The sequence below is a fragment of the Athene cunicularia genome, assembly GCF_003259725.1.
Source record: "Athene cunicularia isolate RWA chromosome 24 unlocalized genomic scaffold, athCun1 chr24_part1, whole genome shotgun sequence".
NCBI lineage: Eukaryota > Metazoa > Chordata > Aves > Strigiformes > Strigidae > Athene > Athene cunicularia.
In genome coordinates, this window is record NW_020799132.1 from 1,143,266 (window position 1) to 1,170,590 (window position 27,325).

At 48.5% G+C, this 27,325-nt stretch overlaps 1 protein-coding gene across 1 annotated transcript; it reads right to left on the reverse strand.

The window, feature by feature from the left end:
- Positions 1 to 24,799, reverse strand: ETS1 (ETS proto-oncogene 1, transcription factor). The gene is made up of 7 exons (XM_026863787.1): positions 24,682 to 24,799; positions 23,897 to 24,097; positions 20,357 to 20,434; positions 19,191 to 19,439; positions 15,479 to 15,739; positions 5,511 to 5,629; positions 1 to 4,967 (listed from the first exon to the last, which is right to left on the reverse strand). Exons 1-7 carry the CDS (start codon positions 24,797 to 24,799, stop codon positions 4,752 to 4,754), a joined length of 1,242 nt encoding a protein of 413 aa, XP_026719588.1. The 3' UTR covers positions 1 to 4,751.
- Positions 24,800 to 27,325: the final 2,526 nt, after the last annotated feature.

Sequence of the window (27,325 nt, forward strand, 5' to 3'; positions counted from 1 at the left end):
CTGAGGGTTATGAATTATTCTTCTTTTAATTTCACATGGTTTAAAATACGATATGAAATAAGGCTACAGTATATAAAAAACTCTCCAGCAAAATGATGTGCCAGCATCAGCAATTAAAACAAAACCAATCCCCTCCTTCTTTAAGAATTCAATGTAGGAGGGATTTTTTTTTTTTGTATCCTTTAAAAACAAAACAAAACAAAACACAACACACGGACACACACACACATCGCTACATCTCTAAGCTACCTCAGCTCAGTTTTTTTTAAAAAGCACCTGCTTTTTCCTTTTTTTTAATCTCGCTTTTAAAATTTTTTTCCACTTTTAAAAAATATAAATTATATGAAAATACAAGTTGGAAAATAGTCGAACAGCACAATATAACAATCTCTTTTTTTTTTCTTCTTCTATGTTTATCAGTTTAAAAAAAAATCCCATGTGTAAAAACAAAACAAAACAAAACAAAGACTTTTTTTTTTTTTACTGAGGCAGTTAATTCCTGGAGATATTCCATTATAACATATATGTATACATAGATTTATCATTTATTTAAACCTCTTTGGAATGTAGACAACAGCTCACGGATGTTATATAGACCCTACCAGAGAGCAGAGCACACCAAGGCATCCAAATTTTGCAATGTTAACGAGGAACAAGCAACCAAGCCCTAAAGCCTCACAGAACCCCCCCCCAGAAGAGCAAGAGACAGAAGATGGGGATGTTTCCTGCAGCATCTGAATTTATCGGTGCTTACTGGGACCTTTTATTTGGAGGTGTTGGTTTGGAAAGACATGAGGAGGTTACATCACACAGTATTTTTTATTTCCTGCCCTGTGTGGTTATTACACCACGTCTGGAGCGGGACGGTGGTAGTGTGGAAATAAAATGGATCTACACTCACACACACACGAGTGTCCACGGGTTATGATCACTCTACATGCAGAGATGGAAGAGAGGCAGCAGGAAAAGCACTTGCATTTTGCATCAGGTTTTTGTTTTTTTCCTTTTACTGAGGTCCCCAATACCGACTGCTGAGGCCCCAGAAAGCTGTTTGCAAGTGCTACGCTCCCAAGGTAGGACTCAGGCTCTGCCACAAAGCCAAGGGGACATGCCCCTGCACAGAAAAGAGCAGATCACGAGCAGAACACAGACAAATATTTGTAAAAAATCACCAAAAGCACCTGAGTCATTCCAAAACAAGACAAAACTACCCAATTTCTAAAAGCTGTGTGTATCTGCTGAAGGTGAAGCTCAGCCCCATGCAGAGAAACCAGCACAAGAGCGAGGCCCATCCCGGGCAGATCTCCACCATCCCTCTCAAACCCATCCTTCTGGTCCAGCACATGGAAGTGAGAACCAAAATTTCATGGCCTCAGAGAACAGGAGGTCAGAGGGTTTGGGTTCCAGCACACCCCTCACCAAAAGTCAACATACAGTTAAAAAGAAGAAAGAAAAAACCCAAAGGAACAAGAACAAATCTGCAAATTTCCAGTGTATAAACAGCACACAGCCCTCTCCGGGATGGTCTCTAGATTGGGAATAAAAAAATAGAAGAAAACAGGAAATGATGAACCTGCTGTCCCTAGGACTTTTCCGGCTGCACTTGCACACAGGCTGCGAGCTGTGATGGCAAACAGCCGGGAGAAACGATGGAGAAGCTCCAACCAGGGGCTACTTCCAAAAAACAGAGCTGCTTTCCACGACTGGCCCTTCCTAACCTTTAAAGCACCTTCTTAAAACACAAGGAACACACAGGTTCAGCTTGGAAACCTGGAAAAAAAAAGCACAGTGGAGCAGACAAGGGATTTAGCCTGGCAGAAGGATGGGGTTGGTACCTGGACCTGCGGTTCCTTCCATCGGAGGGAAATTTTATCCCTGTTTTCCGCTTGAAAAAGGCACTTCAGCTGCAGTGGAGCATCCGAGTGAAGCAGGAGGCATGTCCTGGGACACGACGTGGTGCCCAGGGCAGGAGACAGGGAACCCTTTCTAAGGGTGTAAGAGGGATTTTCCAAAGCACAGGTAGAAGTGGCCTGTGAAGGGTAAGCTAAGGGCACTCAGCAGCTGCACGCAGGACAGCAACCCCAACCGCCCAAAAAAACCCACCCGATTGCTGAAAATCCAACCTGTACGATGTGTCCTGTCAGGAAGCTCTTGAACTGCTCCTCCCCTGCACATTTCTGTGTCCCTTTTCAGCAGAGCTCTGCCCCGATGCCTTGCTGCTGGGGGGGGTCTCATCCACGCTATCTGTGTTTTCCTTTCCTCTCTCCAGCTCGGCCCAGCTGCTTTCTCCCATCCTCCCTATCTGCCCCAGGAGCTGAGCTGAAGTTTAACTTCCCAACAGGCAGTGTCCCTTTCCTCCTTTGGTGCATGTTCCTTTCACCTTCCTTTCATCCCCTTTTTCCTTCCTTTCCGTCCATCACACCCTTTTCTTCCCATATGCTCAGTGGGATGATGCGCAGCCCCAGCCCTGTGAGCTAACAGCATAATAACATCCCTCGCCTAAACCACCTTCTGCTTTCATCCCCCTTGGCTGGAGCTCCCTCTTGGCCCACTCATTTCCCCTCCACCAGCACCTTTTTTTTTTTTTTTTTTTAAGTACACAGCAGTTTTGGGGTTGACTTGCCCCAAAATGACTAACTGGGGATACAGAGGTGCCCCCAGGTCTGGAGGATGTGGAGGAGAGCCCAGCACCTCTGAACATCACCTGGCCCTGAGGTCGAGCTCCCCAACACCGCCCCTGTGCAGGGGGGGTTATATGCCTGAATATTTTGGCTTTCTGCACAGAGCCCTGCCCTGCTGACACAACAAATCAGCCTGTACTACACAGGCACCGCCCGGTGAGCAACTCTGGCAAGCCTCTCCCCACCTCGCCCCCCACTGCTGTCTCACAGTGCCTCTGTGACGAACACAACTACCTAAAGCACACAGACGGACAGACAAACAACACAAAAAGAAGGTACTTTTGGTTCCAACGCATAATACTGTCTTTAGAAACAAAAAGCCCAGTGGCTCTCAGGGGTGACAGACCCCGTTTGGCGTTTGGATCCGCACGGATCCGGCTTCGGGGTTGTATCTGGATAAAGAAACGCTCACTGCCCCGCGCTCTAACTCACACCAGACCCACCCCGAAGGCAGTCGGGAGCCTCAGTCTGCTCAGAGCAGCCTGGGAAGTGCTGGGGGCCGCAGGATTTACCCCTCTGAACGAGTCCCTGAAGGTTTGGAGGACAGATGGGAGCAGCTCCCCCCAGGAGTGGTCCTGCAACCATCTCGGGCAAGCGCATGAGACCTCCCGTTTACCCCAGCGACACCGGTCATATGCTTCATGTTAATCACACCCTGCCAGGGTCTGCAGGATCAGGCTTACAAAGAGCAGTAAAGAACCCATTTGCACGGACAATTTCCTTTCTGCGTGTGCCCAGGCTGATTTAGACATACAGCAATAAAGATAGAGCTGGTCGAAACAGGAAGAAAAGAACATTTCCCTTTGTTTTTTTCAACTTTTTCCTGATTTTTTTTCCCCCAACCAACTTACATATTTTCCACTTAACCACGTTCAAAATATGGGAATTTCTCCCTTTTTCTGCTAGACAAAAAAAACCCAACAAACTAACCCCACCCAAATTTTCTGAAAGCACCAAAAGTGTTCCTTGAGCAAAAAAAGTTGTTTGGAAAATGCAAAAAAGACATTTTCCCCACAAAACTTGACAGGTTTCATGCACAAAACGCAGCTGTACAAAAAGGCCCTTTTTTTAACAACAACAACAAAAGCGGAAATTTCAACCAGCTTTATCAGCAAATGGTGGAGCAAAGCGTGTGGGACTGGAAGCAAGAGCGACACACCCAGCCAGCATCACCAGGAGCCAGTTTGGAGTTAAAATTTTCCTTCACACACGATTCGGAGATGCCGAGTCACAGTGCTACACTTCTCCAGTGGGGTCTACATAAACTCGTTTTTTTTTTTTTTTTCTTTTTCCTCACTGTGATAAAACTCTCTGCTGGCATAACAGAAACAAACACACACAATATTGCAATACTGAGACCATCTTAGAGCTTAAGACTATTTAAAAAAAATACTGGCACAAAATTTAATAAAATAAAACTTTAACAAATTTTTTTTTTTAAAAAAAAGAGTCTTGATCCCTCCTATAGCAAATATTCTGTCTTTTGTAGAAAAGAAGACAACTGACAGAAAGGTGATGTAACAAGAACGACAAACAGTTCTTGGTTCTTTCCTATATTGCCCCTCCCCGAAAGGAATATTCCCCCACTTTGGTTCTCCCTCCCCGCCCCCCAAAAAAGTTTAAAATCCTCAAATCCTCGGGAACACTGTAATTTCCTGAACTGTCAGTTTGTGTGCGAATAATACAAAAACCAAAGGGATCCACACTGGATAACATTTTTTCTAAACAACAAGGGATGGGGAGGGGTTTGGGTTTTTTTTAAGTGAGCTACATTTTTCTGGCTTTCTTAAAACTCAGAATTTCACCCCCAAAAAAAGCCTGTCTTGGAGCTTTCAGGAAAAAAAAACAAGCCCATCCTTCTCCGAACCAAACTTTTTAGGTTTTGGATAAAAGTTTGTCTCTTCCGCCACCCTCTCACCCAACATCCTCAAAGCATCAGATCTGAGTTGCTCTTTTAAAAAAAACAAAACAACAAAAATAACAGTAAAAATAAAAAAAGAACCAACAGAAAAGGTCCCATTGACTCTCCAAAATGCCACGGGGTGATCCCTCTGCCCCGGCCGGCCACCTTCACTCGTCGGCATCGGGCTTGACGTCCAGCATGGCGTGGAGCTCCTCGGGCGTGTAGCCCAGCAGGCTCTGCAGGTCGCAGACGAAACGGTAGACGTAGCGTTTCCCGGCCGTCTTGTGGATGATGTTCTTGTCGTAGTAGTAGCGCAAGCCGCGGCTCAGCTTCTCGTAGTTCATCTTGGGCTTGTTTTTCCTCTTGCCCCATCGTCTGGCCACCTGGGACAGGGGGGAGGAGAGTCAAAGGGGGGATGGATGTCACAGGGAAGGGAAGGGAAAAAAATCAATCTGGCTTGGTTGGGCAACCATCAGGCAGCAGGGCCAGACTCCAGGGAAGGGAGAGCACTTCCTCTGTCTTTAAGATGGATACGGATGGGTCACAACCATTAACATTTGGGAAAACCAACCTCCGTGCAATGGCATAACATTGCAGACAACTCTATGGGGATTCATGGAAAGGAACCAATGTCCCATCTGTTCCCCCAGATCAGTGGGAAGCCCCCCACCGCCTGTACACACCCTATTTGCTTTGGCAATACATATCCCTAGTGTTTCAACTACTTCACACCAGCTTTGGGCACAAATTACTGCTTCCTAAGTATTACTGCAGCCCAGTCTTTAACAGGTTTTCAGCTGGACTCTAATTCATTCTTTTCCCCAAGACCAGAACAACATGACTGCCCTGAAGGGAGAGAGAGAGGATTATCCACACCAATATTTCAGCGGCATTTGGGCTCTGCACTTAATTCCACGGCACTCTACCTCGTCTGGGTCAGAAAGTTTGAATTCCCAGCCGTCGCCCGTCCAGCTGATGAAGGACTGACAGGACTTGTCAGTGAGCAGTTCCAGCAGGAATTGCCACAGTTGGATGGGTCCACTGCCTAGAAAGACAACGGAAACATGAGATGTTAATGCCAGGAAAAGCACGGTCCCTTCTATCCCAGGGGATTGAAAAAACAAAAAAATCACATGCAAACAGTGATCACTGGAAAATTAAAACCTTTTCCTATCATAAAACACCCAACAGTGCCACAGGGCAAGATCTAGGCTGAGATGACAGTTTGAGAGTTAAATCCTGCAGGTAAAAGAGCTTCCTATTTGCAGTAAGAGCTGAATATTCACGGACTGGAATGCTTTACTTCGAGTTACATAAATAGGATTATTTTGCTGGCATCCAAACAGTGAAGAGTCATTGTCTTGGCACAAGAGCACCCCCATTTCCTCTGTGCCAAAAAGCTGCTGGCCATCATATGAACTCCGGCAGACTCCTGCTTCCCGACCTTGACTCTTTGCTCCGTCGCTGTTTAACCGAGATAAGGGGGGACCCAGGTATGAAAATTATTTGGCCTCTTTCCAGGGCGTGTTGCTGCAGGAACGGGCTCTGCTGGCTCATGGAGCTCGGCGCGGGGAAGGCAGGGGCTCGGCAGACAGATCTCACCAGCTCCGGAGTGGTGGATCTCCCCAGCACAGTCTTGGCACTGTCTTAGCAAAGCCATACGCAAACCTCCTCAAGGCTGCTGGTTCCCTTAAGTCAAGAGAGGCACGAGGCAGCACGCAGCATCCCACACCACGGACATTCAGCCTCTCCTTGCAACTCTGCCCTCTCCATCCCTCCCCTGGGTGCTAACTGTGGCCAACAGCGATCTGTCTCGGTGTCCTGAGCCCGACCCATCTATCCTGCAGGACCCTGTGCACCCTGCTGCGAGCTCATGGCTTCACAGTCCAGTTTTGGCTTGGATTAATGGTGTACGTGGAGCGATTTCGAAATACTTATCTCTTTTTTGCATTTGTGTCCCAATCAAAGGTAGAGGAGAAACCCTCAAGCCAAAACCTCTTTGATGAGCAACTTCCAAATGCGGCCGCACCCAAAATATTGCACTTAGCTCTGGGCAACATGTTTTGGGCGAGATTTTGCCATGTTTTAAACGCAGCTTAGAATATATCACCAATAATAAGAATGACAATAATAATAAACAGAGCTAGAGGTTAGAAAGAATGATTTATCACAAAAAGAACTGCACAGGCTGGGTTAGGATGGCAGGCTGGGGTAAATCCGCCTGCTGACAGCAGTGAGCACAAGCTTCAAGCAGGGAAAAAAAGAGTTTACTCAGAAAAAAGGATGGAGAACAGCCTATTTCCATGAATGACAATGAAGGCTGTCAGAGCTGTGGCTGTGGGAGAACCCGCCAAGGGAAGAAAGGGCTGTTCCCCCTTTTCCACAAGGTTTAAAATGACTCAAAAGCAGACAAGCTGCTGGGGAGGAGGAAATGAGAGAGCTGGCTGCAGGACAGGGGAATCACTGTGCGCCATCCAGCCTTCCCCAAATTATTTCCCTCCTGTTATCCCTAAGGAACCACTCCAGAGTTTTTCAGGCACCAGGTCCTCTGCCAAGCCCTGGGGGTTATCGAACAGCCACGGGCAGGACAAAGCAGGGAGCTCACAGCATCTCTCTGCCTGTAAATGGAAAGATGACACTCAGTGGGGAAAGGCTCCAGCCTGTCGTTCTTGGCAGGAGCTTGCCAAGACGTTGACTACGCAACCACGCGCTCCGGTAGGGATGGAGCTGGGTTATCCGCCCTAAAATGAGGGTGGAAAAATTCAGATGATGCCTTCACCTCACTTTCAAAAGGGAAGAGCCAAAACCCTGGCCTGAAATGCCACCACATCTCAAAGCATAGACCTATTTATAGCAGCAAGCTTTAAATACCAAGAAAACACTGGGAAAAAAGGTTATTTCAGCTGCCTGAGGTCCTCCACAGGGAATCACAGGTGAATTCACATGGGGATGGTTTCTCTTGGCCCATCTGACTTTACACTAATTCCCTACAGATACACAGCATCCAACACCCAAATCAGGTTAACGGAGAAACAGTCTTAGAAGACTTGACACAAGATCATATTTATCACCTGGCACCGATTTCTCTCCTGCCCAACCATAGAAGAAGGATTTTTTTCTTAATTCTTTCCCCATAATAAGTCAGATGGAAACCCATCACCTAGGCACCAGGTTCTTGGGGAAGCAACTGCCCTCAAAATACCCCTGGGCCACACTGGCTCTGTGGGAGTGTTTCAAGGTTTGAGTGTCATTAACCCTGAGCCAAGCGGCCGGCGCAGTTCACGCTTGGTGCTCACAGCTCGGCTGCCAGCTGGCACAGAGAGGTGTCGGGAAACCCAGCAATTCCTCACCCTCTCTCCAGCAAGCAAGGTAGGGCTCCTGCCACTGCGCTGGGTGCCACTCTGCTGGGTATTTTGGGATTTTGAAGGAAGCAGTGTCATCCTCGGAACAGGGATTCCCAAGGTCTATTCCAAGCTGCCTGCAGGACACGTGTAAAACCCCAAATTCCTTTGTGTTGGACAAGCAATTATGTCAAGAATGTGTTTACTGCAGGGCTTGCAGGCATGTCTCGGCTCCTATAAACACACGCCCTGCCAGAGGGGAAGGCAGGAGAGGCCCTGCAGACACCACTGTAAGGTGTCATCCAGGCGGGTGATGCTTGAGGTAGCAGGAACCAAACCCTGGCACATGCCCGAGCCTGCATGCCCGAAAACAGCTCTGGGGAGACTGCAGGGTAGGAAGGTGAAATGATCAGGGAAGGGGTGATGTGCATCATCTGGTGGGCCAGTACAGCTGTAATTAATGCTGGGAGGGCAATCTGCAGTAATAAGCTTCTTTTGCTCGCTCTGCACACCAGCAAGGAGCTGGGAGTTATTTTTCCCAATGTTTAAAAGGATTTCACGGTGACCTTTGGCTCGGGCAGAGATGCCACCCCACCAACGCCGTGTCCCCAAAGCTATCAGGGCAGGGATGAAGCTGCTGACCTTGTCTCAGTACCCAAAACTTCCACCCCCGCAGGAGCTGGGAGCGGCACCCATTTTCCATCCTTTCTGCTTCAACTCTTCCACTTGTCCCTGGTCAGGGCTGGAAATCCCCACCACGACACCTGGTCCAGATTGCTTCGTGGCACAAGCACACACCGACCACCCCACGGCTGGCATAGTTCGGCGGGTGTATCCCACCACGCGACCTGCTGCAGAATCCCAGAATCATCTGGGCCGGAAAAGCCCTTGAAGCTCCTCCAGTCCAACCATGACCCTCCCCCTGACCGTTCCCAACTCCACCAGATCCCTCAGCGCTGGCTCAGCCCGACTCTTCAACCCCTCCAGGGATGGGGACTCCCCCCTGCCCTGGGCAGCCCATTTCAAGACCCAACAACCCCTTCTGCAAAGAAATACTTCCTAAGAGCCAGTCTAAAATTGCCTTGGTTATCTCCAAAAACAACCACCACTGGAGTGTTCTCGCAAGCTGTTTTTTAGATGCAGCCCCAAGCATGGGGTGGAGGGACACAAGCCACCTTTTAGGGCGCTGGTCCTGCTGTGCACATCCAGGGACTTCCCAGAGCGAGCCCAGCCCAGGCTGGGGAACGGGGGCAGACCCTGCTCCACAAAAGACAAGGGTGGTGTGATGTCCTCCCGCCCTGCCACGACCTCCAGCACCCGTGAAGGCTGCTAAGAATAGTGCCCGCTGGGGCCACAATGGGGGCCCTGTCTGGCCTTGGTGGCACTGAAGGGACTCCTTCAGCAGGAACTGCCACACTGCAGGAATTCTCCCGCGTCAGGGGGAAAATATGCCTCTTAAACCGGATGATGACTGGCTGCTCCAGCCGGAACCGATGGCTGAGCGGTGCCTCCTCCACACCAGCCCTCCGATGGCACCCGTGGGTGTCTCCAGCGCCCAGGGTTTGGTGCCACATCATCCCTGTGCCATCCTCCCTTGGCTGGGACTGGAGGTCTCCTACCACCTTCCTACCCAGCGGCTCTGGAGGGGTTTGAAACCGCTTTCACCAGTGTGGTGATGGTGGTACCACCCAGCTGGGGCAGACAGGCATCTGTGCCGTGCCCAGCAAGGCATGGCCTGAAACGCGTCATCTGCACTCTCTCTCAAGAAGGTTTCACACCCCCACCCCTCTCAACGGCCTCTGTTTTGTTTTCCTTCTTTCAAACAACAAGAAAAAAAAAAAACAACCTACTGAAGAAAAAAAAAAAGGGGCGTACCTATGCTTTTCACTCTGTGGTTTGTGGTTCCAACTCAACAAAACAATTGGGCACAGCAATGTCTCCAAAACAGCCTTCGCCTCACTCATGTGCCCACCCTGCCCAAGCCCCCTTCACCGTTGCACTGGAGGTCCCCAATTTCTCGCACTGTGTTAAGGGATGGCAAAGCTCATCCCCATCACTCCCTCATTAGGCCAAGCTCAACCACCTCCTCCCAAGCTCTGGTCCAGGTCACGCCACGGCGAAGTGCCAGCTTTGTATGGGTGGGAGGGCAGAGGCTCAGCTAGAAGCATCTCCAAAGAGAAGGCATGAAGAAAGCAGGGAAGCCCCCAGAAAGCACCTTTCTTAGGGAGCCACATGCTTTTTGGTCATGTTTGTAGACAGGAGAGCAGCCAGGCAGGCCACTGTGGGCCAGTTCTGCTTTCCTGATGCATCAACTGTTTCAAGGAAGAACATGCTGGGAGGACGGGTCTCACTCCAGAGGCATCTGGCAAAGCACAAGAGGCTTTGCGAGCTTCACATCACCTCCTGAAGGTGGTCCTGCAGGCCAAGAGCTGTAGTTTAAATGCTCCAGATCATTGCTCGAAGGAGAGACAAAGCCTCTGGGGTGCAGAGAAGGTGCTGCCAGTGGCTGGTGAGAGCTGAGGTGCTGTCACGCTCTGGCAGTGTTGCATGGGGCTGATTTCACTGTCATTTGCACATGTCTGGCAGGTGGAGCAGGAGCCACTGAACCAGCCCCGAGCCCCACCCTCGAGCTCCCCACCTTGCGGAGGCGAGAAGGGCTGCTCAGCCCAGGCAGGTGCCGCAGTGAAGGCAGAAAGCAGGCAGGAACCGCTGGCTGGTCACACTTGCAGTCACCCTGCAAGGGCAGGTTAAGGGTAGGACCCAGAGGGAGAGAGCTAACACCACCCCCTGCATCGCCCAGGGAACTGAGATGCTGCTGCGCTGCTTCTGAATCCTGGGACAGCTGACTGCATCTCCAAATTCCCCTAATTCAATATACAAGTGGCTATGGATGCACGTGCAGGCATGCTTCTCCAGAAGCGCAGGCAAGCAGGCAGGAAGGATGCTGATGTTTCTCGAAAAGCTGCTGCACAAGCTCTGGAAGTCAAGGGCAGCCAGATCACCGGACCATGGTGGCAGAGGGGCCCAAAAGGCAACATCTGGTGGATTTTCAGATGCTGATGACCACAGAACAGCTGGGGAGCCTGCTGGTGGAAGCTTCAGTAGCAGCACGGGCAACAACAAGAGGAGAAACAGCACACAAGCTCTCTTGAAAGAGACCCACTTTCTTTGGCATTGACCTGACTTTCTTGCAAAACAGCAGCTGCGTGCTTTCACTTCTATGTCACAGATAAGCATCGCTCAGAAACGGAGCCTTGTTGAAGGCTTCAGGCTCTGCACCACAGACAATTCAGACAGGGCAGATGGGTTTAGCAGGCAGATTTGGGCCCTGTCGACGGGGTACTGCGAATGCTGATAGCAAGGATCAGGGCTGAATCTAGCCTGGGCGAAACCCTTTGGTAGACAGAAGCGCTCCTGGGTGCTGGGGTGAGATAGCATCTGCGAGAGGTGGCTATTCCCTGCACTACTGCAATATTTTCAGTCTTCAGGGCAGCATGATAATGAAGATAGCATCAATCTGTTGCTAAGAGAAACACTCAGGTCATGTGCGGTATTAGCTGGGAAGGGGGCATTAACTCTTTAGGTGCTGTAAACAGCAACTTCCCAACCAGGTCGGTAAGAAAGGACAGCATCACAAATGCAAACCCAGCCTTGCAGAGGAAGGCTCACAGTTCGGGGCATGCTCGCTTCACCTTTCTTATCCTTTCCTCCCTCTGCCTCTCAAACATGAGGGGAATGGCTCTGCTCTGTCTGTTGAGCTCCGCAGAGCAGCAGCCTGGCCCATCACAGCTCTGGCAGTGTGGCAGTGCAGACAACACCCTGCGATGGAAAGCCCTGGCCTGCACAGACGATGCTGAGGTCCTACGTGCCACAAAGCAAACAAACACATCTTGGCTAGAAGCCCATGCAGGTGCTTTGGGGGCACCCAAGAAAAGGCAAAACCAGTTCAGCCCGGACTGGCTATCGCCAACCACAGGGGCTGAGGGAGGATCTGAACCACTGCTGGACCAGCATCGCTAGGAGGGCAGCAGCACAAGTAGGTCAGTGTAGTGGAAAAGCAAATGTAGGACAGAAAGAGCAAAGACCAACGTGGTCAGACCCCCACCACAGGCCCTCTGCACAGGCTGCTCACTCCTCGACTGCATTTATCCATGGGGTGTCAGGTCTCACAAAAGGGGCTGGAGGCTGCGGTACCCATTGGAGACAGTGGCTTGCAGGATCCAGCTATGGCACAGCTGCAGGTGGCATGGAGGCAAAGCTGAACTTAATTTAGCTCTGCTGGGCTCAGGTATGGAGGGGTCTATGTCCACGTGCCAGCATGCACCTAGCACAAGCCACCCACCCACACCAAATGCTGCATGAACGAGGGACCTTAAACTGAGCTCAGCTAAGCCAGTGTGAAGCTGAGCCTGCAGAGAAGCTGCATCCAAACACACCATTTACCCAAATTTAATAGATTCATTCTGTCTCTGTTTCCTAGGTTGTGTCAATAAAAAGAAATAAATCTGGCTTAATGTAACACTCAAGCTGGCCAAGATTTGAGAGAGCTGGCCCCTAAACCAGAGGTGTCCAGAGCTGGCCCTCCCTGCAGCTATGGAAACTGAAGTTCATCAACTCCTGAGCAATTACATTTCTCCCTCAAAAAAGATAAGAAAATTGCATCAACCTCTATCTGAGCAACCATGGCAACTTGTTAAATTAGGTCAAGATGTGGGGGCAGATAACGCAGCTTTGAAAAGCTGCTTGTGAGCTGAGTGAAGAACACATCAAACGCAAACAGAGCTTCCGCTAAAATGCACCTTCTCACCAAAGCATGCGCCTCTTAGGGCAGATACCATCAGAGATGTGCCGTGGCTGCGATAACGCACTGTGCCACCTCCCTGGCCTGCTGGCAAAACAGGCCCTCGGTAACAAAACCTGAACAGTATTGTTGAGTTCTTAAAGCCAAACCAGAGAGCTCTGGAGATGAAGGATGTGATGTCCCAGGTTTCACCCTTCCAGCCCAAAGAAGTGCAGAGAGTGGCAGGTCTGTTGGGTGCTCCACGGGCTGGTCACTGGCGGTGGACATGTGCTCGAGGCATCATCTGAGTGAGACTTTGGGACCCTGGGCTGGTAATCCCCTGCTCCGCTCGACTTGAGGCTCCACCTCCTCACCAGAGCTGCAGAGCCCAGACTTTAAGTTCCGCTGCTTTAGCTGTTAGACAGCACTTCCTCCCCCGAGTAAAGTAAAAGTAATGTAAAGCAAAGCATAAAAAGAAGAACCTACGAGTTCTGCCTGCGACTCCCCACACCCCTTGCTCAGCTGGCCCAAGAAAGAGGTCCAGCACTTCTCAGTGGCCAGCCTGCTTTTTTTTTTTTTCTCCAGAAATACACCAATACAAAATAGTTTTGAGAGTGCCCAGCTCTCCTCCAGTTTGTAATGCAACATGTTCTCACTTGTGCTTGCTGTGACCTGCTTTCACAGTAACCCGGCTTCGCTTTGCACCCACGCTGGGCTCCCTTTGCACAGAAAATGTAAGGTGCTGACAGGTCAGTAAGCTTTAAAAAGGGACAGAGGACATCTCTGGAGTCATGTGCCTGCAAAGATCATCTGTCCAAAGATTGTTCCCAACAGTAAATGCAGGCTGTGGTGGTTTGAGGACTGAATTATTGCTTAGCAGCCTTTGGAGCAAGCAAGCAGCGCTCCAGCCCAAGGATTTCCAAGTGACTGCTGATTCTGGAAACCTCTGATTTTCCTCTCTCCATTTAAAGCTTTTCAAGTGAAGCAATGCAAAAAAAAAAAAAAAAAAAAAAAAAAAAAAAAAAAAAAAAAAAAACAGGCACTCCCACTTATTGATCACACCGAAATGCCTGGGCCAAGGGATTATCTTTCCAGCTCAAAATGGGGTTTGAAATGAGGCAAGGGAAAATGTTATGCAGTGCAAAGCGTTTGGAAGTGTGCTCTGGCATTGCATTAACCAAAGTCCCCCCTTCCTGGTGGCAGGAATCCAAGGACACTCTTTGGGGTGCTAATACTCCTTGGCAAAAGACAAGCTCAAGCTGCCGACTTGGGCTCCTCGCTCGCAGAGGGAGCTGGGAACACCACCTCTCTCCGGGGGTGGCTCTTTTCCATGAGCTACAGCAAATGTGGAGGGAAACGTCCAGCTTGGAAAAACTCCTGGTTTTGCCAGTGCCTCTGTGCCTCAGTTTCCCCAGCTGTTAACATGCAGTCAATGCTCCTGTCCAGGACCAGGTACCCAAAACACTTCCACAGGTCGTAGTGAAAGGCATTATCAGGAGAAAATAGGAATAAAAATTGCAAGTTCTGCTCACTGGTCTCTTTTCTTAGGAACATCACCTTCTGTGGCATGGCAGAGGATGGTGTCCCGCAGCACGGCCCCTCCTACCACTCATGCCTCTCCACACCACATCCCCCAGCCAAAAACCATTCAGGAATACACTTTTATTTTGCATAGACTTGTTTTAAACAGGCTCATTCAGCAGGCAGAGCTGAGCTTTCTTTCTAACTAAAGCAATAGTAACAAACCACTTCCTTTTTTACACATAGCTCCTAAAATTATCTCTCCACCTCTCCTCCCCTCTGCATCTCTTCCCCCCTCACGAAAAACTAGATATCAGCCCTAAGATGAGCCATGCGTGGGAGGAGATTTCAGGGACAGTCACACCTCAGGATCTGCTCTCAACCTTTTGATGATCTTTATCTGCACAAACTATTTCCACGCTTGGCTCCTCTGGGCCACAGCTGCTACCAGCTGGGGCAGGAGAGATCAGTATGTACAAGGGAAAGGGGAACTGGCAGAAGGCTGCCCTGTGAATTTTACTTATAGTACAGGGAAAAGACATGGCACAGAAGGACTGGAAAGGATTATCTCAATTTTAGCTGGAAGCTCCATCCCACCAGGTTTCTCTCCAGGGAGATGCCAGATTGCTGGAGGGCTGACATATAAAAAGCTGGAGTTTCCATGGCCTATCCCCTTCTCATCTCTCCCAGTGCAGGGAAGGCAAAATGTTTGGGTCTGCTTTGGCACCATCCCACCCCTGCCTCTCACCAAGGTAAAGAGCAAAACCAAGTGCTTCCTCCACGGCAAAAGGGGAGATCACTTCACATCACACACAGCAATGCCAGAAATGGAGCCGCTCCTGCCTGAGGCAGGAGACCAGGAGCAACTGGCCAGCAGGCTGCACAGAAGTGTCAGCAGGGGAAAACGTGGGCTTTCTACTATCATGTGTTCTCAACAACACAAACCAGGCACCAATTCCTTCCAGACTCAACCAGGAGGCACCCGGGTGTAAATGAAAACACAAGGCATCAAATGCCCAGCGTTCAGTCAGGTCCTATATTCTCCATGAGGTCTGGAAGGCCCACGCATGAAGGACACGCAGCCTTGGGGCGGGGGGGGGGGGCCCAGAGGCACCCCAAAACCCCTCACTCACAGACCACTGAGATGCTGGGCAACTCAGAGCCCTTGGAGGCTCTGCCCTCTCCCCCGATGGAGAGGCTCTACCCAAGGCGCTCGGCAGAGAGGCAGTTTTCCTGAGGACTGTGACCCTACCTGTGTAGCCAGCAAGGGCAGCAGCAGGAATGACAGGCTTGTCCTTGTTCATATCGGCCCGATCTCGAACATAGTCCTTGAAGGTGCCCTTGGGCTTGTGGTTGGGCAGGGCGGCGGGGTAGTCCTCCGAGTCGAAGCTGTCGTAGGAAGGGACACGCTGCAGGCTCTGGAAGGAGGACTGGCTGCTCCAGGACTGCGTCAGGCGGTCACAGCTGTCGTAGCTCTCTATGCTCTCGAAGGAGTCCTGGCCGCCCAGTTTACCTAGCGAGAAGGAAGGGCATGTGAGATGGGCTTGGCCAGCACAGGGATGCTTTAGCTTGCCACAGCCAGGAGAAGGGTGTTTCGCCAGCCCGCTGCACAGGCAGAAGGCAAATGGGCAAATGTCACTGTCCCACCATGCCTCCTCTCCAAACAAACTCCAAAGTATGGCCTGAAACTGGGATACTTTTATTATCTTTGTAATTCAGAGCAAGGCTACCTGAGCCCCAGAGAAGTTTAGATAGCAAAGCAAGGCAGAGTCAGGGGAAAAACCCACTCTACACAAGACTGACACCTGGGGCTAACTGGAAATTGTCTCCTGTTTCAAAAAGGCAGCAGCAGAGAAATAATCCACTTTAGACAGATATTCAAGGCTCAGTTCAAGTGCCAGGACCTCTTGCTGCTGAGAGATATGGGTCTCCAGTAAGTCCTGTATTATATCTATATAAATGCTTCTCAGGCATGTTCAAGGGCACTGGACACCCAGCTTCTATACTTTTGATGTTTCCTGCAAAACTATACAGCAGTCTTTTATTGCCATATGTTACAACCAGCTTCCACCCCCAAATCCCCAAACAGCAGCAGATTTGATGGAGGAGGAGAGCAAAAGGCTGAGAGCTCAAACAGCTATTTTTCCAGTTCTGGTAAGGTGAACACAGCTGGGTTGTATCAAGGCTACTCTCTGGGGTATTTTTAGTACAGACCAGAACACGAGAGGACAGATCCTCAGCAGTGCTGTGCTGATTTACACCCACTAGGGACAGCAGAAGTATACCCTCTGTACTTAAAACTGAGAGCTAAAAAAGGATCCAAAGAACAAACTGAAATTGCTCTCTCTGATCTCCCGTACACTGCCGATTGCTCAACATCTTTACTGACAAACTATGAGCGTAACAGGATCATTCAAGTTCACTAATTTCCCAAACCGGGCTAAAAACAGCTGCTGGGATTGTGCAAGAACTCCTGGAGAAATTTCCACTGGCAGAGCTACCCGCAGCTTGGGCCCAGATAGTAAATCACAGGGGAACAGGAACGTGGAAGGATGCTGGCATGCTCCCCCAAATATTTGTTGTGTTGTAGTTTGACGAGCACTTGCTGTGAAAAGACACAACTACCGTGGGCTCTGCCCTGATTGCTGGCCCAGAATCATCTGAAGTTTGGAACCGTTGGCTTGATTCTTCTGGTAATATCCATGCTTCAAAGTCATTTTATTTTTTGCTTTTAGTTTTTTGAGAATTTCCCAGAATACACTTCAATCACTTCCTGAATCCTGCCAGGGGGAAATTAACACCGCTTTGTGCATGTTCATTAATTGGCATAACCACTTCCCTGAGAAGTGCTGCAGCACAAGCTCGTTTAGAAAAGGAATTAAAAGTCTGCCAGATGAACAGCCACCGTGTCGGAGACGTGACTTGGGTCATTTATTTGAAAATTCACCTAAATTTGACCTAAACGTGAGCCTTTGGAAAAATCACGCCTTGTACCTAGTCAGGAGAAATTTGTTTAAGAGTTTGGCAGCTATACTTTCCAACCAGACGCCCTCACTGATAAGACAAAGTCAAACAACTCTGGTGGGACCACAAAATTAATTCCTAAAGCCCACACAAAGAAAGGCAAAAGGCAACTGTCTGGAAAACCTTCATCCTGAATTTCACACTGCTCGAAGCGCTTTACTTCATGGCAGACTAACCTTTTAATGCAGGGGAAGGTAAAGACGTACGTAAATATAAATGAAGTGGACTCTGCTTTATATTAAGGCTTCTTTATACCACTCTGGGAGGATTAATGCCACCCAAAGGCCCTTCTACATGGCTGAAATGGAGCGTTAGTGTAAGCGCGGCTGTAGCCTGTTGCGTTTCTTCAATTGCAATCAGTATGTTGAAGTGTTTGCTAACACCAGGGGCCCTTTGGTCCCCAACGCTGACTTAAGGGCTCTTTCCTCCCTCCCCTAGAGCCTTTTTAGGCTTGCCACTGAGACAGGCTCCAGGTACAATTGCAAAAGCATGCCTGAATCATTGCGTTTCAGTGACAATTATTATGAAATCACCTATGTTAAAGAAAAGGTCAAGAAAAGGGAAAGACACTGATGAAAGACAGCCAGAAAAACAAGCCCAGAAAGAGGAGCTTACCTAAAATTATAACACTGCTGCCCTTTTGGCTCACTGTATCGTCTAAGTCACCTCTCTCCTATTAACACTCAGCCAGCAGCAGAAGCAGAGGTAATAATACAAATAACAACTTTCCTGTCATTAGCTCTCCCAGCTTGGAAAAAGAATGAGAAACTTAAAATGAGCTCCACTGAGCAACACGTATGTGATGCGGACCTGCAAAGGGGCTCCAGCTTTCACAGGGAACCAGCACATCTTCAGCTCTCATTGCTGGATGAATGGGTTTAAATGTTCAACATCAAACCTGGCTCACAGCAACACATTACTATAATGAATTTTAGGCATGGGGACACCTGGATTCTATTCAGGGCGCGATCGCAGGCAGGTCAGATCTCTTCCCCATGCCTCAGGTTCCCTACCTGGAATCAGGAGATAATGATAGCCCTTTGTAAGTGACTTTGAGCTCTATGGATTAAACTTTTGCTTTGAATATATACTGTGAGCCAGATCCTCAGCCTTGCATTAAGCGATGTAATTACAGAGTAGTCAGGCATCTGGGCCCCATGTGTTCAGAATTTAATAATATTAATTGAAAAGGTATTTGGGCTCAGATCCTCAAAAGTGTTTAGGTGTTTAAATCCCATCATCTCTAACGGGAATCATGTATCTATAACTCTTTGGAGATGTAGTGTTGAAGCACAAGGATTCAGGGGGTCCTTCAGCTCTGTTGCTGACTGAACCCATGGCATCTGCATCTCCTAACAAAGCACAGGGCTTGGGTTCATCAGAACAGATTACCAGTGCAAGCAAACAGCCATCAAAATCAGCAGAGAAAACGGATAAAAACTCTGGATCAACAAGTGTAAAACCCTTCAGAGCCTTGGACAGTAATTCCTGATGAGAAGGTTGTGAAGAATTTGTGGGGTTTTGCCTGGTCTCCTAGGAAAATGAGATTTATACAACCACACAGCAGTCTGTCCTCCCTAATAACCTTAAAGCCTATTTCAACTTCATTCAAGTCTGACATCAAAGTACAGACCCAGAAATGCTGTATTTTTGCAGATGTTGTAAAAACAGGCTGCAGAGTAGAGAAAAGAAAGACCTTCTTCATGTTTTCCCTGGAGAGAAAGGCAGGGAGGGCTCAAAACCATCAGGGAATCCATCTGGAAGTTCAAGGCTGTAAAATATATCTGTTGGGAAATGGCTTCGTTACCGGCATTGCACGGCTCCCTGATGGCCTGGGTGCCCCCAAAGCACTATCTCCTACAGAAGGGAAAGCAGCACTTCTGTTGGTATAGGTAGAATAGCAATAATGCAACCAAACCCTTGGAGATTCTCAACTTTACCTCGGCTGGCACGTCCCATGCACATGTTATCTGGCGTTACTACTTCTTGCTTGATCGTGAAGTAGTCTGTCTGCAGGGAGTCTGTCTGCACCGGGTCACGCAGGATGACCGAGGGATAGTCGTTCTCATACTTGAGAGACAGGAGCTCTTCCGAGCTGATGGGATGGAGGGTCTGGTAGGACTCTGTGATGAAGCTGGGCTCGGAAAACTCAGAGGGAGGTACGCACTGTGCATGCTCGATGCCATAACCTGCCGGCAGAATGGAAGCGTCAGAAAGCCACCCAAACTCAAAGAAACTACAGTGCTGCTCGCTCCCCCTCCAGTCTCCCAAAACACCCTGAGATTTGAGGTCCGCAGTGCAAGAGAAGACTGCCTTTGGATATAAAATACCTGGCACAATCGGGCACTAATTTTGAGTAAGGTTTCGAAAAGCTACAGAGAGGTGGTGTCTTATAATCGCAGCAATTTAAAAAAAAAAGACATCCTCAACCATCATCAGGGTGCTTTATGCCAAGTGCCTCTCGAGCAAGGTGCGAGTGGGAAAAAGCTGGAAAATCCTGAGGAGCACAGTCTCAGCAAAGGAGACATAGGGCAAAGAACCACTGATGGTTGTAATAGATGAGTCACTTCCACAGTCACTTCTCCTCACTGGCCAGAGCCTGGAATCCCAATTCAGTGAGCTGTTTCTTTTTGCTGTTTCATGAAATACATCACAGATTTCAAATGCCATTAAAGAACATCTCCAAACCAATGGCAATGGGATGTGCAGGAGTCCAGATTGGTGACTCATCCCTTTCCTTGCTCGGCTCTTACCTCAGCTATCCAGAATTAAGCCCTCTTCCCCCATTCCCTCCCTTTTTTACTAAGTTTTTAAAAAACTGCCAGTGTTCTGAAGTGTTAAGGTTACTCTTCACATCCTCTGAGCTAACAGCTTCAAACAAGTAAGTGTTTGCAGATCATGGCACCTCAAATCAGTCACCAAAAAAGGCAGATGGCTTCTAAATAAACCCAAACCACTACGAAAGACAAAATTACACACTTTGCATGCTCTGCCATGACAGAGCAACAGCTGCATGGTGCAGTCCTCATGTGATGCAGGCAAACCTCTAATAGGTGACACTTTCAGGCCTGGAAGCACCAGAATGACACTGGTAATTGAGACTTACTAATGAAGTAGTCTGAAGTATAGCGGGATTCTGGATATGTTGTATTCACTCCATTTGCTGGGTACGGTTTTACCTCTTCTGCAAAGAGGAAAGGAAGGAAATGTCACATGACCATAGGCATATTGTGCTTCACAAGACTTGCTGTAACACAGAGAGGTCTGAACTTCCCAAAATGCTCCTCTCTGGGTTAAACTGGGATGTTCAAAGGAACAGAAATCAGTTAGGAGCTGAAATCCCACTGAAACAAGTGCTTGATGCACTTGGGTTCCTTTGGGAATCCTTGCTGCAGGCATGTCCAAGTTTAAACAAAACCAAACCAAACAAAACAGCAACAACTTTCTCAATCAGAGGGTCCAGGTGGTTCTGAAATACTAGTTGCATAATTTCCTTGGTTGCCTTAATTTTTGTCGCCTTCCATTCTATTGGGGGTTGCTTATCACGCTTACACGTACGAGCTTGTGAAAAAGCTCTGCCATACAAGGACAGTTGTTTTTCTGAAAAAGCCCTTAATTTTGGACCAGCAGTAGATATATGCAAGCAAGTGGGTAACGCATACCAAAACCAGCTCCTACAACCACAAATTAATGCTCATTCCCAGCCTACACAGCACCTTTTACCTTGCACCTGATGCAGGCAGAAGATCCCATGCTCAAGCTTTGCCGCACTGTCCCTCACCCAGCTCCTGACAGAGACTTCACCATGCACGCATATATATATATATATATATATATATATATATATATATATATATATGCAGCATGCAAAATTTTAGCCTTTCTATAGGCATAACCCACTGAGAAAGAGCAGGTAACATACCAAAGCATAGATTCACTGCTTTCCATTGCTTTTTCTGAGCACTTTGGTACTCCTGGGCTTGGCGCTGAATTTGCTTTCCCATGTAAAAGCCACATGGCTCCTACCCTGCCCAGTTTTTCCATGAACACCTTACTCATTCCAGCACGGCATGTGGGCAGAGATACCGGCATGGGAGATTTTATTTTCTTTGCAGAGGGTAACCAAAATAAAAAACACGCAGACAACTTCGGGTTATGTTTATTTCTGCTGAGGCTAAAGAGAAGCAAACCGAAGATAACGCACGTTCGCTTGCAAGGAGCCTAATTTTGGCCCTCTCTCCTGGGGATTGCAGGGTGGAAAATATTCTGTAACAAAAGGAGTTTTTGTGCAAACAAGAGAGACCTAATGAGAAATGCTCTTTTCCTCTCCCCACGGTGTCTGCCAAGGGGCAGGGTGGGTGACCACAGAGAAAGAGAGCAACCTTCAGCTATGCTTACAGTCAAATGGAGGGCACTGCTGACTGCTGGTAACTGAAGAGGTTATTTTAGGAAGAAATTTGGAAAAATATGCCTGAAAATACCCAAATCCATGCAGGGAAAAGTCACCCATCTGCTGCCGTTTTTAAACCCTGAACAGCCTGTGGTACATGAGTCACTCTCAGAAAGTGCTCACAAGGGAGGCATGTTAGCTGAAGGGACAGCAAGGTCACAGCCTGTCCCAGTGTGACCCCATGCTGGCGGTCACCCCGCTACAGGTAAAGCCAAACATCTGGGGGTTAACCACCACTCCCAGCATCAACACCCCCATGTGATGATGGTGGGTGACTGGGGAAGATGGAAGAGACAGGGACTGGCAAGCTGGACCCTGCCTCACGGTTGAGCCCGGGGAAACCTTGATCTCTTCACACTTCATATCCCCAGCTGCAAAGTGGTGGAGACAACCACCTCCTCCTGAGTGGGGAGAGATGTGACAGGGACAATTTTGCACGTTAGGTTGGTACAGCACCAGCACAACAGAACCCAGACCTTGTCAAGAGGCTGGGAGATGTCCCACCAGTAATGCGAGTCCCATGACTTACATGGAACAGAAACTAGTCCTTGGAGTGAGGCTGGTTATTTCTTGGAAACTCTTCTTAGTTACTCTCCAAATACTTCACAGATATGGCCCTTCTGGGAAATGTGTTAAGAACCCACCATAGAAGCTAAAGCTCAGATAGCTTATGCAAGAATTAACAAAGCCACCAGTAAAACTGAACATAGAACGAAGATATCTCGGTTCCCAGAGCTACGCCAACTGTGCTGAGACAAAGGAATTCAGCTTTCTTCTTTTTCACCCTTTTGGAAGAAAAGCTACAACAGGCATAAAGATTTCCAGCTTCTTTGCAAAAGCTCCTCTCTGTCTCAGGCCTTTTGCATCCTTGTGGCTGCAGCATCCTAATACCTGCATGGGTCAGTGCTGTAAGGAAACACGATTCCCTACTTTACTGTGAAACTACAGCACCAAGTTCATCTCCCCATGCCTTGGAGAATCTGCAGGAAGAAGCAAACCCAGCCCTAATGCCTCAGTCAACACCTGCAGCACATTGCACCCCTTTCCAGCGGGTTACAGCCTGAACAAATGAAGAAGGGCTGCAGGAAGGCATAGCTGCGTTACAAGCAATGGCTTATACCAAGGAGAACCTGGACTGACCGCAACATTTTGCTTTGTTTGGTTAAGCTGCTTGCTGTTGATATAAGCACTCAATAAAAATTATGCAAAATGAGAAGAACAGAACAGATATAGAGTCAAAGACCAGAAAAACAGCCTGTCATACACAGACCCTGGGAAGAACGTGTTTACCTTTTGCAAACCACAGGTAGCAGTAAAATTAGTAATTGGCAATTAACATCCATTTGTCAATGGTTTCCTGGAAGGCATAACTTTGCTCCCCCTCCCCTTCCTGCCACCAGTACAGGCATAACCAGTACAGACAAGCATGCAGGGCTGATATGACAGGGCAAGGGATATTCCAGGAAAGCAAACTGTTCTGCACAAAAAGGAGCTAGAGAAAGAGTCCAGATTTGCTGCTGCTCCTGCTCATGGCTCAGTGAAAGGTGTTAAGCTCTTCACTTGCTCTTTTGAAACCATCACAGGTGAAGTATCCAGATGCTATGAAAAAGCAACACCCAAAATCAAGGTGTGTCCCCCCAATCAATGAAAATTAATGCCCTTGAATGCTGTCATGTTGGGACTGGCAGAGATGGCTTCTCCTGTGGGGGACACAGCCACCTTTAGCAAAATGCCATTCCACCTGTTGGGAGATGAAACAAAGCAAAGCAGCTTCCAATCACAACTGGGAAATTAGGGTGGGATTTTGGTAGTATTGTTGTACCCAGTTCCACCAGAGGAAGTAGTAAAATTCACAACAGGAGTTGAACGAACTGAGGAAAAATGCTTTGGAAAATCCCACCGTCATTTCCAGGCAGGCAGAACGTCCCTGCCCGCTGTGGATTCCTGCCAAGCGGCCGGCGCAAACACCCTTCCTCTTTCAAGCAGTGCCAGGATTTGCACTGCCCACTCCCGGTTGGGATGCCCATTTGAAATCCTACTGGAAAGTTGGGCTTTGAAAGCTGCTTTTATTGGGATTAAAGCCCAAGGTGAACACCTAACTGCAGAGCCAGACTGCAAGCCAAGGGCTTTGGACAGGCCCAACATCAGGCTAGCCAGGACGGCGTGAGCCATTCACCCTGGAGGCTTTTCACTCACCTTTCTGCAAGATCTCCAGGTGTTCCCAAAGGATATCTCCCACAAAGTCAGGCGCTAGCTCCAGGAAGCACTCTTTGCCCAGGGCGCAGAGGGCAGCTCCATTCATGCAAAACTTCTGGAAATCCACTCCCTTCAGGCTGAACTCATTCACTGCCCACATCACCCAGTCCCGCACATGCGTCTCCGTCCACTGCTGGGGATCTGCACCAAGGGGGTGTAGAAGAGATTAATGAGCACCCACAAGCCATTTCCCCAGGAAAAAAGGACACAAACCGTGCTACAGCTGCACTGCACTCGCACAGCCTCATCCCATAGAAACGGGCAGTCCACTGGCAAAAGGGTAAAACGTGGTGGGGGAACACCAAACCTCATACAAAGGAGGAAGTTTTTAATCTGTTTGGAACTTCTAACCCCTTCTCTGCCCCCTTCTCCCACCCAGTGCTCCATCTTGCTTGGTTTCTCCCAGTCATCAGCCTCTAGTAAAGGGTCCCTGCTGTTTCTCTGTGTAGTGGAGATGCCTCCAAAGGAGCAGGTCCCCAAAGCTGCAAGAGCAGCGAGGTCAGCAGGACAGACAGGCACAGTCGGTCAGACTGGTGTAGTGCGCATGTGGCACTGAAAGGTTCTGCCTCTATGTCCAGATTTTTCCAGCTGAAGCTACCAAGAAACAAGGCAACACTACGTGAGAAGAATCAACAAAAGAGATAGCAGATGTGGAGAAGGGCAGCTGGGCAGGAGGACACAAACTCTGTGGCTACCAGGGTTGCTCGCTGGGAAACCACTCTTACCTTTGGGGATTCCCAGCCGCTGTTGTTCTTTCGCGAAGCCGCTGAAGGTGGCTTTCAACGCCTGAGACATCATTTCTTTGCTGCTGGGAGTTAATAAAGGCACATCCGCACATTCCATATCTGAAAGAAGCAGGAGAGAAAATGGCCGTAAGGATGTGGGACTGGAAAAGATGACAGGAGTCATGCTGGCCATCGAATTGCCAGAAAAACTGAGAAATCTTTTTTTTTTTTTTAAATGGTCACACCCAGACCCTCTAGCCCTACACCTAAACCCTGCAAGTCCATGAGTCCATTCTTAAACACAGGAAAAAGAACATTGTGCTTATAATAAGCCTGTACTTAAAGGGCATAAACAAGCCATGTCTGGCAAGCTAGGTTACATGGTGCACATGGTCTCCCTACAAGCCAACCACGTGGAAATTCAACGGCGATATCAAAAGACTTTTCCAGACATCAGCCTGCTGTCCTTCATCACCCCAGGTGGCGTCTGGAGCCTGGGAGATAGCTGAGCAGCTCCAGACGCCAGTGAAGGTGAAGAGTCCCACACCAGAGTGAGGAAGAAAGCAGGGAGAAAAGCCTCTCTGAATTACCGCTCCACCTCAGGTCATCGCAGGCCAAAGAAAAAGAAAAAATTAATTTTATAGAATCACTGGCTATCTTGGAAAAAGCTGACAGCAGGCTGAGGCAGGATGAAGAACCGGCAGAAAACCCATTCGAGGAGGGAGGGAAAACAAAGAGCTGGAAAATCCCACATTAGCACAGAGTTACATCATGCGCAGCCCATAGCACGGAGCGACGCGATTCGGAGTGAGTCACTGAACAATGCTCAGTCGCCCCCGTGGGAGAGCACAGGGCCAAGCCAAGAGCCAGGCCTTGGAGTAAGTCCTGATGAGAAGCAAACCTCTTCCTTTTTTTTTTCCCTTTTCCTAATTTATTTGGAAGGAGGCAGATATTTGTAGCCAAAGAGTTTCATAAACAAAAGCAACACTGAGAAAAAAAAACCCTCGATCTGAATAAAGGTTTGGCTGTTTTTCATATATTTTAGGCATTCTTGAAAAACAACTTTCACAGAGAAGGAAAGCCTCGTACAACCGCCATCTCAAATGACTGAACTTTATCCGCCTCCTATGTCAATCTTCCACCTGAGGCTGGTTTAGCACTGGAGCCTACTGGAAATTTTTCAATGAAAACTCTTCTCAGTGGAAAAATGACAACATGCACAAGCTCTTACAGTGTTTTCATGAACGTCTGGATGTTGACATCAAAAATCAAAGAATTCTCTGTTTTGTGGAAACCCCAGCCACCTCGGCTTAGGCTTACCATCACTCTAAATTAATTTAAGCTCTGATTTAATAAGCCATTATACCTGCAAAATGTTTCAAGCAGTGTTGAGTGCACCCCTAATCCAACGAGACAGCGCTGCAGCCATTGAGCACGGGCAGCCCAGCGCAACAGCGCTGCTTTTTAGTCTGACCCAGTCTGGGGTTCCTGCTCCACTCGGATCCTCCACAACAAGTCCAAACAACACAGTGTTGGGTTTTTTTTGGCAAGTGGGAATCGGGGGGTTGGGTCAATAAGCATCCACATGCAGCTCTGTGGCACAGGGTGAGGTTGACCACGCTGCAAAGCGACCCCAAATCATCTGCTGGATGCACCAAATGCAATTCCACCGCCAAGCCAAAACAGAGCAACTTTTCTGTCTCCATCTTTGCACCCTCCACCCATCATCCCCAAATAAAAGACATGCAAAATCACCTCCTCTACCTGCAGCTCCCTCTAACGTTAGTCACCAAGGCACTCAACTAATGATCTGCGTGACTCTTTGCTCAGGTGGGACTCGTAAAATTCCCAACACCAAGCCTCTCAGGACCCGATTCCTCCCCCTAACCCCACCACATAAATCAAGGACTGCCTGCCACAGTGGAAGTATCAGGACCTTCGACAGCAAATAATACATTCAAAGGCTATTTAGCAAATTACACTTCATTATTTACTGGATTTGGCTGGAGAGGGCACGGAAAAATGAGCAGCCACCCTCACTATCTCTGTTCTCCATCTGCTGCGTTGAGATAACACTGGGAGAAAGTGGTTCAGTGCCCCTTTCCCTTCATCCTCATGTTACATTTTAATGCTTTGCTTTCTGTGCTCTGTGGTTACAGGGACCACCCAGGAATCCGCTCCCCTCCGCCGGCTGGTTAAACGGCAGTTCACTGCTCCCGCATGCTATGGGAAGATGAGTCAGAGTTAGGCTAAGAAAAACGTTTCTAACCCCCAATTTTTACACTGAATCACTCGCAAAAAACTGTGTGGAGATGACCTCCTTAGGCAAGCCATGAAGAGCAGCAGGGCAAGGTGAGGTGCGTGCAAAATTGTGTTTTTATCTCTGCAATACAAGCGAGTACCTATCACTGACCCTCCTTGTTTTCTCTTGCAGGATTCATGGGGTTGGGTTTGCACATACCCAGCGAATCAATTTTTCAGTAGCAGGGGATAAGGTTTCGGTTTAGTAAGGTGAACGCTGAGCTCTGCACAAACAGTATGTCAAAACAGGGAAGACTTAAAAGTGATTCCCAGTGAGAGGTCATCAGAGAAGCAAACAGTCTGTTTCCAAATTTAAAAAAAAAAAAAAAAAAAAAAAAAAAAA

Coding starts and splice junctions, on each gene's coding strand:
- ETS1 (XM_026863787.1), bottom strand. CDS start 24,799: ATGGAATGTGCGGATGTGCCTTTATTAACTCCCAGCAGCAAAGAAATG. Junction 24,098..24,681: donor GCGGCTGGGAATCCCCAAAG/GTAAGAGTGGTT, acceptor CCCTTGGTGCAG/ATCCCCAGCAGTGGACGGAG. Junction 19,440..20,356: donor TACTTCAGACTACTTCATTA/GTAAGTCTCAAT, acceptor TTCTGCCGGCAG/GTTATGGCATCGAGCATGCA.